This window comes from Aquarana catesbeiana, linkage group LG06 (assembly GCF_042186555.1).
Source record: "Aquarana catesbeiana isolate 2022-GZ linkage group LG06, ASM4218655v1, whole genome shotgun sequence".
NCBI lineage: Eukaryota > Metazoa > Chordata > Amphibia > Anura > Ranidae > Aquarana > Aquarana catesbeiana.
The window spans coordinates 22,206,614-22,220,086 of NC_133329.1; the positions used below are offsets into that span (position 1 = coordinate 22,206,614).

Here is a 13,473-nt window from a genome sequence, read left to right on the forward strand (position 1 = left end):
TGAGCAGCCATCTCTTTGTCTCAGTTGCCTAAAGACACAAACCTACAGAGTCTAATGGTCAATCTGGCTGAGTGCGATAAATCCAGGGATGAAAAGCCAAACTTTCATTCAGCATTGTGGAATGGAATCGAATGTTGTCTTGCTTCACCCAAGAAGAAATGCATTCCAGGGGGCTGGCAATTTAAGCGTATCTAAACCTAAGTAGCCAAAAGCTGTGATTTCCATGTGTTCCATGACCTATCACCATATGCTCTCATATGCTCTCACCTGGAGAAAGGGAGCTATATGGAATAATAGGTCTATCTGCACCTTGAGGGGTTTGTAACATCTCCTGGACCTCCAGACTTGAAACTGTGCCTAGTTTTTCCTCAGCATCCTCAAACAAGCTAGGATGATCCACCTCCTACCAGTAGAAGACTCTAGCAGTGTATAGCTCAAAGAAATTAGACAATTGCCATGTCTACTGACAAAGCCACATGACTAATGTGGAAATGCATAGGGGCAGCGCCTATGACATCATCACACATATCCAAAAGTGGAGGCGTTATTTTTTGTACTAAACTGCCGATCTGGAATCTCCTTAAGGGGGCAACATCATTTTTATGTGCTTTATACTGCAGTGCACCAGATGGCTGTGCACTGGCCCAAGTGAGTGTATATGTATTATTTAAATAAAGAGTAGTTTTATTGAACAGTAGGAACAATGATAGTCTTATTTCTTTGAGCTATACACTGTTGGAGTCTTCTTCCATGAAGAGGTGGATCATTCTAGCTGGTTTGAGGATCCTGAGGAAAATTAGGCACAGTGACTAGTCCTGAGGCCTGGGAGATGTTACCGGTAGGCACAGATAGACCTATATGACATATAGGTCAATTTATCCAGGTGAGATCATATGGTGATAGGTAGTGGAACACGTGGAAGTCACAGTATTGGATTTCTTCACTTTTTTTCTTCACTGGCACTTTTGGGGGTTGAATAAACATGTTGGACTTTTATTATTGTGCATATTTATATTCCATGTTGGTCAATGTAGTAGGAATATTTTTTATTGGGCATATTGTTATCACATTAATTTGAGTGTTATCATATATCATTTATAGCAATCAGGGCAATTTTTTTCATATTTTTATTTTAAAAACTTTATTGGTTCCAAATAACTTTTGGGAATGGGGGTGCATAATTTTTTAGTGGGGGTGTGCGGCACTAATAAAATATAAATTGTTGACCTAGGTGTGGTAACATATACACTATATTACAAAAAGCATTGGGACACCTGCCTTTACATGTACATAAACTTTAATGGCATCCCAGTCCCAGCCCCATACACACGGTCGGATTTTCTGACGGAAAATGCGTGATAGGACCTTGTTGTCGGAAATTCCGACCGTGTGTAGGCTCCATTACACATTTTCCATCGGATTTTCCGACACACAAAGTTTGAGAGCAGGCTATAAAATTTTCCGACAACAAAATCCGTTGTTGGAATTTCTGATCGTGTGTACACAAATCCGACGCACAAAGTGCCACGCATGCTCAGAATAAATTAAGAGATGAAAGCTATTGGCTACTGCCCCGTTTATAGTCCCGACGTACGTGTTTTACGTCACTGTGTTCAGAATGATCGGATTTTCCGATAACTTTGTGTGACCGTGTGTATGCAAGACAAGTTTGAGCCAACATCCTCCCGAAAAAATCCTAGGATTTTGTTGTCGGAATGTCCGATCAATGTCCGACCGTGTGTACGGGGCATAAGTCCGTAGGGTTCAATATTGAGTTGACCCACCCTTTGGATCTAAAACAGTTTCAAGTATTCTTGGAAGGCTGTCCACAAGGTTTAGGAGTGTGTCTATGGGAATGTTTGACAATTCTTCCAGCAGCGCATTTGATAGATCAAACGCTGATGTGGACAAGAAGGCCTGGCTCACAGTCTCCACTGTAATTCATTCCAGAGGTGTTCTATAGGGTTGAGGTCAGGACTCTGAGCAGGCCAGTTAAGTTCCTCCACCCCAAACTCGCTCCTCCATGTCTTTATAGACCTCATTTGTCATGTTGGAACAGGAAGGGGCCATCCCCAAACTGTTCCCACAAAGTTGGGAGCATGAAATTATCAAAAACATCTTGGCATGCTGACACCTTAAGAGTTCCCTTCACTGGAACTAAGGGGGCCAAGCCCAACCCCTGGAAAATAACCCCCACGCCATAATCCCTCCTCCACCAAATGATTTAGATCAGTGCACAAAGCAAGGTACATAAAGACATGGAGGAGCGAGTTTGGGGTGGAGAAACTTGACTGGCCTGCACAGAGTCCTGACCTCAACCCCATAGAACACCTTTGGGATTAATTAGATACTGCGAGCCAGACCTTCTTGTCCATTATTAGTGCCTGTCCGCACAAATGTGCTTCTGGAAGAATGGTCAAACATTCCCATAGACACACTCCTAAACTTTGTGAACAGCCTTCCCGGAAGAGTTGAAGCTGTTATAGCGGCACAGGGTGGGCCAACTCAACATTGAACCCTACAGACTAAGACTGGGATGCCATTAAAGTTCATGTGCGTGTAAAGGCAGGTGTCCCAATACTTTTGGCAATATAGTGTATCAGTGCAGGCTGCAGCCTACACATGTTCACATATATATTACTTCTATTGGTAAATGCACAGAGGGCATTTATACTTATTTTAGTAGCCAAAAGCTACTAAGCAGCATCTTCCCATCCAGTCTGCTATGTGCCAAGACACAGGACCTGTAAAGACCTTCTGACACCCAGCTGAGTATACAAACCCACAATATGGTGAGATATCATCAACAACAATACTGGATACCCAGCTTCAAGAATACACATGCACCCAGCCAGTTAAGAAAGAAAGAAAACTTATTATATTGTCAGTAATGGGTTTACAAAAATAAAGAGATCAAATAAATGGTGACAGTAAAAATATTCTTTGGTATGCAGGATAACTAGCACAAAGAAACAAACAAATAGGTGACACAGGCTCTCCAGATTAGTAGAAAAAGTAACAATGCCACCTACAGTGCAGCAGTGATCAGTAATAAGACTTGAGTACCAATAGCTGAGACTATACTGTCAGACCGCACTAGCTGTGGCTATGTCAGGCCTAAAACCATCTGATAAGCATAGTCAAAGATTAATATAGAAGGAATGGATGAGCAGTGATAAGAGGAGTGATAAGAGTGTTATATGACAGGGGCAGTCTGCCGGCTATCATTGGGGCCCTTAAATTATTATTGGTGCATTTAACAATAGTTCTTAAGAAACTGAATGCAGTAGGAGTGAAGACGTCTCTGTAGCAGATAGAAAGTGAATGTGAGTCAACAATGACAGTTCAGTAGATCTACGGTATAGAGCTATTATAGATGCACTGTGAGTCTGTGGCTAGTGACATAACAAGTGTGGTTAGTGTCCTGCATTCTATAACAGTCTCCACCAGCAGTATTAGTACTGGGCCATTAGTCCTCTCACCAATTCCAGGGTGTGACTGTAGATGTTCTTGGGGGAAGCCCCCCTGCACTCTTTTAGAAGCTTCTAATGAACAGTGGTGGTTACCAGCGGCAGCAAGCACTCCACCTTCTTTTAGTCCAGTTGTTGCTTTTGTAACTGACGCTATGTAGCATCGAGCATCCCGGTTCCACAATCACATGATCTAGATCAAATGGGCCAGACTCCCTGAAGGCAGGATTCACAGAGATCCTCTCGGTCTCGGTCCTGGTGCCCCTTTTCTGGGCAGTGAAACAAAACTCCTCTTCTCTCTCCTCGAGCCCCAGAGTCTACTGGGATCTGTAGTATGGTGGCCATCTCTCTACAGGGCAGTGGTCCTTTACCAGCACCACATTTCCCAGCATCCACTGCAGCTGCTGAATCCTCCTCTAGCTGCTAATTGGCCCAGGTGGTGGCTGCAGGATGAGGGGGTTAAGCTCGGTACACACTAATCATTTTTCTTTTTTGTTCAAACCAGCGCGTTGAACGATAAAAAACTGACAGCTCTGGTCAGAGCCACTGTACTAAGGATCAGAAGCTAGTACAGCGATCTCCCCCCGCTGAGCTGTTGTGTTCTGACAGGAGGATGGACCCCCATCAGAATACTCCGATCAGTGCTCTCAGCCATTGGCTGAGATCGCTGATTGGGAGCCGGTCAGCTACTCGTTTTCTAGCATGCTTGTACGACAGAAGCCGGCCGGCTTCTGTGGGACTGACTGTCATACACACGGGCAGAATGTCGGACAGTTTTTATTGAACTGGCCGATGTCAAGTGACAACACTGAAGAAATAACACTTTGCTACAATGTAAAGTAGTGAGTGTACAGCTTGTATAACAGTGTAAATTTGCTGTCCCCTCAAAATAACTCAACACACAGCCATTAATGTCTAAACCGCTGGCGACAAAAGTGAGTACACCCCTAAGTGAAAATCTCCAAATTGGGCCCAATTAGCCATTTTCCCTCCCCAGTGTCATGTGACTCGTTAGTGTTACAAGGTCTCAGGTGTGAATGGGGAGCAGGTGTGTTAAAAATGTTGTGATCGCTCTCATTCTCTCTCGCTCTCATTCTCTCAGACTGGTCACTGGAAGTTCAACATGGCAAGTCATAGCAAAGATCTCTCTAAATATCTGCAAAAAAAAATGGAACTGGAACCATGTCTTGTGGTCTGATGTGACGAAGATAAACTTATTTGGTTCAGATGGTGTCAAGCGTGTGGAGGCAACCAGGTGAGGAGTACAAAGACAAGTGTGTCTTGCCTACAGTCAAGCATGGTGGTGGGAGTGTCATGGTCTGCATGAGTGCTGCCGGCACTGGGGAGCTACAGTTCATTGAGGGAACCATGAATACCAACATGTACTGTGATATACTGAAGCAGAGCATGATACCCTCCCTTCAGAGACTGGGCCGCAGGGCAGTATTCCAACATGATAACAACCCCAAACACACCTCCAAGATGACCACTGCCTTGCTAAAGAAGCTGAGGGTAAAGGTGATGGACTGGCCAAGCATGTCTCCAGACCTAAACCCTATTGAACATCTGTGGGGCCTCCTCAAATGGAAGGTGGAGGAGCGCAAGGTCTCTAACATCCACCAGCTCCATGATGTCGTCATGGAGGAGTGGAAGAGGACTCCAGTGACAACCTGTGAAGCTCTGGTGAACTCCATGCCCAAGACGGTTAAGGCAGTGCTGGAAAATAATGGTGGCCACACAAAATATTGACACTTTGGGCCCAATTTGGACATTTTCACTTAGGGATGTACTCACTTTTGTTGCCAGCGGTTTAGACATTAATGGCTGTGTGTTGAGGTATTTTAAGGGGACAGCAAATGTACACTGTTATACAAGCTGTACACTCACTACTTTACATTGTAGCAAAGTGTCATTTCTTCAGTGTTGTCACATGAAAAGATAGAATAAAAGATCTACAAAAATGTGAGATACTGTACATGCAGTTTTTCAAGATGAATGACTCTGCAAATGTTTTATAAATATGCCTCACTCTTTCTATATGACACTTTGAAAAGATGGCTTGGCCATATTTGCAGCATCAGAGGAGCCTACAAAATGTGTATTTGTATATCAGCCCTTTGCTGTCTCTTCCTGTCAAAGGCCTGCTTTTATACATATTTAAGACCAAATTAGCCAACGAAGAAAGCATGATCTGAGCCCCGAATAAACCTACCTAAGTTCAGTTATCAGCCAGTAGCTGATGACTACACATGGAACCTCTCAAATGATGACCAATGTAACCCTCACAAAGCTGTTATCAAAGCCACAATCTGTACAGCATGGTACCAAATAAGCATTACACCTAAGTGTAAAAGCCAACATTGAATAGTAACAAAGATAGAGACATGAATACAGTAGGGATTTAATTATTATCTGTAGACCTTCCAGGGAATAACCTGGAGATTTGCTAACGTTAGGGAATAAATATTTTCTAATAACATTCATGTATAACAATTCCCTATGGGTATTCTCCTCACACATAAAAGACCGAGAAAATCAACACTGATATTACACATAACACATGGAAATGAATACACGTCAATCGCTGTGCTGTGCTGGAAAGGAGGAAGATTCCAAAATACAATTCAGTTTAATTTGTAGGATTTGAGATTGCAAGAACACAAAATGATGTTTTCCTGATCCTCTTATTGTTTGAGCCTCTTTGTAATTTCAGCTCAGCTCTGGGTCATGGAGCTCCTATTAGCTGCAGCAAAAAATGACACAGGCATTGATAACTGAACCTTCCCCTTTGTTCTAAGCACACCAGCAATTGACATCTATAATATGTATGTTTAATCACGGTAAGTTCACTGATATAGAGATATAAAAACCTAGCAGAAAAGAGCCAAGTGGTCCAACAAGTCTGTATTTTTATGATTTTTTTTTTTTTTGTGTGTTGATGTTTTTATTCGTTTGTTTGTTTTTTTCTTTTTTCTTTTTAAACTTTTTATCTGGGTATAGTTCCCTTTGTCCCAAACATGTTTAAATTCATTGTTGACTGACTCCCTACTTCTGCTGGAAGTCTATTCCAAGCGTCAACTACACAGAACTTTCCTCCCGCTAGTCTGATGTCATGTCTACAAGTTCTTGATCCTATATTCATATTGAGAAATTCTCCTCCTGTATTATCCCTCAGACCTTTAATCATTTTTGTTTCTTTTCTGTCTTATCAATATGTTTTTGTAAGTGAGGTCTACAAAACTGGACATATTATTCAAAATTAGGTCCCACTAAAGATAAATATAGAGGAACCAGGACCACCTTCCTCCTGCTGGTGATCCCTCTAGTGATACCTAAAGATCAATAAGGAGGAATCAGGACCTCCTTCCTCCTTCTGGTGATCACTCGAGTGATCTAAAGATCTATATAGACGAATCAGGACCTCCTTCCTCCTGCTGGTGATTCCTCTAGTGATATATAGATATATATATAGAGGAATCAAGATCTCTTTCCTCCTGCTGGTGATCCCTCTAGTGATAGATCTATATGGAGGAATCAGGACCTCCTTCCTCCTGCTGGTGATCCCTCTAGTAATACCTAAAGATCAATATGGAGGAATCAGGACCTCCTTCCTCCTTCTGGTGATCACTAGAGTGATGTAAAGATCTATATAGAGGAATCAGGACCTCCTTCCTCCTACTGGTGACCCCTCTAGTGATATAAAGATCTATATAGAGGAATCAGGACCTCCTTCCTCCTGCTGGTGACCCCTCTAGTTATATAAAGATCTATATAGAGGAATCAGGACCTCCTTCCTCCTGCTGGTGACCCCTCTAGTGATATAAAGATCTATATGGAGGAATCAGGACCTCCTTCCTCCTGCTGGTGACCTCTCTAGTGATATAAAGGTCTATATAGAGAAATCAGGCCCTCCTTTTTCCTGCTGGTGACCCCTCTAGTAATATAAAGATCTATATAGAGGAATCAGGGCCTCCTTCCTTTTGCTGGTGATCCCTCTAGTCATATAAAGATCTACAGTATATAGAGGAACCAGGACCTTCTTCCTCCTGCTGGTGACCCCTCTAGTGATTTAAAATCTATATAAAGGAATCAGGACCTCCCTTTTCCTCCTGCTGGTGATCCCTCTAGTGATAACTGAAAATCTATATAAAGTAATTAGGACCTCCTTCCTCTTGCAGGTCATTGCTCTGGTGATGCATCCCATACTTGTATTTGCTTTCACCACCCCATTGCCACTATTTGCTCATTGCTAGTACAGAGCCTTCTGTGACACCACTAGTGACTGTTCTCTGTTCCCAATGAACCCCCAGTTGCAACAACCCAGAACACACACTGACTGCCTTGCCAGATTTGTTATATCACAGTAAGAGGTGGAAAAACAACTTTTTTTTAAACTATTTTTGATTTGGATTTTTATTGGGGTCTTTTACTGTGTGTTTGTTTGTTTAATTAATTGTAAGCCTCTGTGACAAGGGAAATGCTACATACTACAATACCTTAACAAATCCTAGTGAGACACTTCTAGAGATAGACAGCAAGAAGTGTTACAGTCTAGATTCACTGTGGCACATGCAAGATGTTTAACTTTGATGCCTATATGTATGAAGGATCATATTTGTATTATAACTGCATTTGTAAATGTTTTCACGCACCCATCCAACCCATGAAGCAGCCTTTCTCAGTTGCAATTATTTGACACTCCATGGTTCCTCCAGAGGTCGATAGGGCTTTCTTGAGTAGTGAGAAGTGCTAGACTTCTAAACTCACCACCAACACAAGGGGTCCCTCCTCCACTGACCACCAATGTAAGGTGGCACTTCACTGACCATCAATGTGAGAACCCTTCTCCACTGAATACCAGAGTAAGGGCAAGTTACTGATCAGTAACGTAAGGGAATTCTTCTCCAATGAACAACCTATAGAGGTGGATGCTGCTTCATTGATCACCAATGTAAGGGGGCAATTTGAAGTGGCAGAGGTCCAGAATTTCCCTATGGTGTTGAAGCTCACCTATATTTATATTGGCCAGTTGGGCAGACCATTATAATGATACGTCAATTGGAACCTGTTGAATGAGATGAGAAAGCTCTGGCCGTACCAGGTCTGAAGTATCTGAATTCTGCATGTCAAAATGTCCTGTGCTTCTAATTCCCTGGCATTTGCAGATAACAGAAGGGTTGGGCATTAGGGTTGTAAAAAATATGTATGGGCACCTTTATGTTGCTGCACTCTATAACTGATAGCAATTTTGCTTATACTGGAGACAGAATTGCTTTATCTTTTGTAAAATTGACCCCTAAATGTATGTTATGGTTTATCAGGGATTACAGTATTGGATGGTTCTTGCCACCCTTAGTGGTTTTGTAGAAATGATGAAGGAAATCAATCAAACCAAAGTGTCGGAGTTTATCCTTCAGGGGTTGTCGGATGTCCCATACCTCCAGTTGCCATTGTTTCTGGTGTTTTTCCTCATCTATCTAGCATCATTGGTTGGAAATTTACTGATTGTCCTTCTGATCTGGCATGATCCTCACCTCCACACTCCCATGTACACATTTTTATGTAACCTGGCTGGGCTGGATATTCTCTATTCGTCTGTTACCTCTCCAAGAATTCTCTCAGATTTATTTTCTAAAGTCAAGACAATTACTGCTTCTTCATGTATCACTCAGTTCTTTTTCTTTTTTTCCTTTATATGCATTGAACTGTATTTGTTGGCTGTGATGTCCTATGATAGATACATTGCAATCTGTCATCCTTTACATTATATCCAGATAATGCACCCCAAGATTTGTGCTCAAATGGTGTCTGCAGCTTGGGTCATTGGGTTCCTCACCTCATTAATACATACCCTCTGTATCCTGAGACTGAGTTTCTGTGGCCCCAATGTCATCAACAGCTTCTTCTGTGACCTCCCTCAGTTGTTTCTTTTGTCTTGTACCGATACTTTCATTAACGTTTTTGTCATGTTCCTTGTTGGTATCATAATGGGTTCTGGTGCTCTTAGTATGACCTTTGTACCCTATATTCGTATACTTCGCACCATCATGGGGATTGACTCCCGGAAAGGAAAACTGAAGGCCTTTTCCACATGTACTTCCCACCTAACAGTAGTTTTCATCTTCTATGGGACACTCATCTTTACCTACCTCCGTCCTAACCCCACCTCCACTGCTTCAGAAGATCGTCTTGTGTCCATTGTCTACACAGTGATTACACCACTCTTAAATCCCTTGATTTACAGCCTACGGAACAAAGATCTCAAAGCGGCTCTTAGAAGAATTTTGTACAGCCTAGGCTTGAAAAAAGTTGGCACAGAATAACAATGCCAGTTGTGAAATGGATGAGCAGTATTTATTTACCCTATGTCCTAACCCCACCTCCAATGCTGTGAAAGATAATGTTGTGCCTTTTGTCTAATTGGTGGTTACACTGTTTCTCAATCCCTTGATTTACAGCCTCCAGAACAAAGATCTCAAGGCAGCACTGAGGAGAATTTTGTACAGCCTAGGCTTTGGAAACGTTGGCACAGAATAACAATGCCAATTGTGCAGTGATGAGTAGTCTTTAACTTCCTCCATCTTAACCAACCTCTCATGCTTCAGAAGATCATCTTGTGTCTTTCTTCTACATGGTGGTTACTCCAGGCCTCTAACCCTTGATTTACAGCGTATAGAATAAAGATCTCAAAACAGCGCAGATGAGAATTTTGTACAGCATAGACTTGGAAAAAGTTGGCACAGAATAACAATGCCAATTTAGCAATGGGTGAGCAATCTTTACCTTCCTCCATCCTAACCCAAACCTCCACTGCTTCTGAAGATCATCTTGTGTCTATTGTCTATATGGTCATTACATCACTCTTCAATCCCTTGATTTACTGCCTACAAAAGAAATATCTCAAGGCAGCACTGAGGAGAATTTTGTACAGCATAGGCTTTGAAAAATTTGGCACAGAATAACAATAACATTACAATGAACGAGCAATCTTTACCTTCCTCCATTCTAACCAAAACCGCCACTGCTTCAGAAGATCATCTTGTGTCTATTGTCTACATGGTGGTCACATCACTCCTCAATCCCTCGATTTACAGCTTGTAGAATAAAGATCTCAAAGCAGCACGGAAGATAATGTTGTACAGCATAGACTTGGAAAAAATTAGATGAGCAATCTAATTTTATGAAATTTTATGGAACAATACAAAATCATTGGCAAAGTGCAAGATGTTTAGAATCCAATTTCAAGTAATTTTAAGCAAGAAAGAGCTACAACTCTAATGCTGGTCACACATGTATCAATATGATCATTTACTCAATCATTTTAGGTGACTGATCTAATCTAATTAGAACTTGCGAACAGGCAAAAAATTTGGACGAACACCGTTAAAGTCTATGGGACACGAACATGAAAAATCAAAAGTGCTCATTTTAAAGGCTTATATGGAAGTTATTGTCATAAAAAGTGTTTGGGGACCCGGGTCCTGCCCCAGGGGACATGTATCAATGCGAAAAAAGTTTAAAAATGTAAATTTTTTTCGGGAGCAGTGATTTTAATAATGATTAAAGTGAAACAATAAAAATTAAATATATTTCTTTAAATATCGTGCCTGGGGGGGTGACTGTGCCTGTAAAGTGCCGCAGTTTTCCCATGTTTAGAACAGTCTCTGCACAAAATTACATTTCTAAAGGAAAAAAAGTCATTTAAAACTGATTGCGGCTGTAATGTATTGTCGGGTCCCAGCAATATAGATAAAACTCATTGAAAAAAACGGCATGGATTCCCCACCCAGTCCATTACCAGGTCCTTTGGGTCTGGTATGAATATTAAGGGGGACCCCAAACCAAAAATTAAAAAAAAAATTGCGTGCGGGTCCCCCCAGGCACGATATTTAAAGGAATATTTATTTTTTTTGTTTCACTTTAAGCATTATTAAAATCACTGCTCCCGAAAAAATGGCCATTTTTAAAACTTTTTTTTTGCATTGATCCATGTCCCCTGGGGCAGGACCCGGATCCTCAAACACTTTTTATGACAATAACTTGCATATAAGCCTTTAAAATGAGCACTTTTGGTTTTTCATGTTAGTGTCCCATAGACTTTAACAGGGTTCCGCGGCTTTCGAATTTGACACGAACACCGCATTATGTTCGTTGCTCCCTGAATGTCCAAAAAACCAAAGTTCGGCCCGAATTAATGCTCGAGCCGAACGATTCGCCCATCCCTACCAGAGACCCTTTATTTGATCAGTTTGAAGAACTCTTTTTTAATTGATTTTTACCTTTCCTAAATCAATCAGCAGTAGTAGACATTTGTTGACTGTTTCTGATTGCTCAAACAAATACCTACTGTATGTTTGTGCTTGAAAATTGATCACAACATGGACTGATTTAACAGATCACTCAGATTTATCATTGGAAGATCATATTTTAAATTGCAACCTTGGATAGTTTCATGTGGGTAGTGTTCTTCCATAATTTCATTGTTAATTAATAATTTGTTTGAATCAATTGCAAATGGCTACGTGTTAGATAAAGGTAAAATATGCTCCACAAAAAAAGTAGTTGATATATTTCAATTTTAGCACTTGATACAGTTGCTGATGCAGTTAAACACTTGATGCTTGCTTGATGCAGTTGAACAGTCATTTTTTGCATATAGTGGGGCCATATAATAGAGGTAATATTATTTCAGATAACCTTACCATAACATAGGTACCATTTACTTGTAGTTGAGCTCCATATTGTCTGTACAGGGAGTCTGTCACTTGCCCCCATTTGGTTTTGCAATGTCTGGTCATACTAGGAATGCTTGGGAGAAATTTCACCACTGGAGCATCCAGGAGATGTTGAAATCCATCATGTAATACAAATTACCAACAGCCCCCCAAAACTAGAATATGAATAGGGATTACCTAAAAGAAGACAGAGTAGGAGATAGCTGGGAAGATTGGGGTTGGGAGTTCTAGAGGATAGGAGAGGCTCTGGAGAAGTCTTGGGTGGAGAGCATGTATGGGAGTGACAACGGAGCTAAAGATAAAGAGGTCTTGGAAAGAGTGAAGAGGAAGGTTGGTGATATTGCTAGGGCAGATAGCTTATCATATCATACAGTATGCTATCTTATCCTGTCCTGTACTATATTTTGCTCTCCTATCCTGTCCTTCATATATTCTATTTTCTATATTATTAAATGTTTAGAAGGTAACAGTTTTAATTGCAGGATACCACTAAGTGAAACCACATCCTGTTTCCTGCTCAGTGCAAACAAGATAAAGATCAGATAAACCTTTACCAGCTGCTCACAGAATAAATACTTGACTCTTGAGTCTGATCTCTTGTGTTCTTGTAATCTTATGGTATTGTTTATGTTACAGTTCTGCTGTTATTTTTAAGATTATAAATGCAAAATTAGATTAAAGAAGTAAAATGGGATTTCCAAGAAAAGGTGCTGATTGCAAATGGTATGACAAATCCATAAAACTAGAAAGAAAAATATATGACTTGCCCCCCATCCCAACACACATGTTGATGGGGACACCCATTTGCACCAGAAGCTCCTACTACTCACTCCATGGGGACCACCCAGCATACAGAACTCACCAAGGTTCACTTAGTGGCCATGACAAAAGCATGTCTTCATGCCAGGTATACAAACAAATGGCAACCACCCCAACCTATAACTAGCCTTTGCAGAAAGGTGCGCATGGAAGGGCAACGCATTTAAAAAAACAAAAAAATTCCCAGTTCTCTTACCAGCCAGCCTGCAACAAACTAAATTGACCCCGTCTAACTGTTCACGTCAAAAACAAGGGGTTTAGTTTGCACACATTTGCAAATGTACAGTATGTGTAAGCTGAAGTAGCTACTTCACAGCACCCCAAAATACTGCAGTCCTAACTTTATAATTCTGACAGTCTCCCAAGTTAGAGCACATATATAATAATTGATAGAGTAAGGGCCTGGAGGGAGCCCAGCCCTCTTTAAATGTATAGGGAAGCATGGGACA

The 13,473-nt window shown here is 41.2% G+C and overlaps 1 protein-coding gene across 1 annotated transcript; it reads left to right on the forward strand.

The window, feature by feature from the left end:
* The first annotated feature begins 8,839 nt into the window (after positions 1–8,839).
* On the forward strand, positions 8,840–9,799 carry LOC141147890 (olfactory receptor 5AR1-like). The gene has a single exon (XM_073635051.1). It carries the CDS (start codon positions 8,840–8,842, stop codon positions 9,791–9,793), a length of 954 nt encoding a protein of 317 aa, XP_073491152.1. The 3' UTR covers positions 9,794–9,799.
* The last annotated feature ends 3,674 nt before the right edge of the window (positions 9,800–13,473 follow it).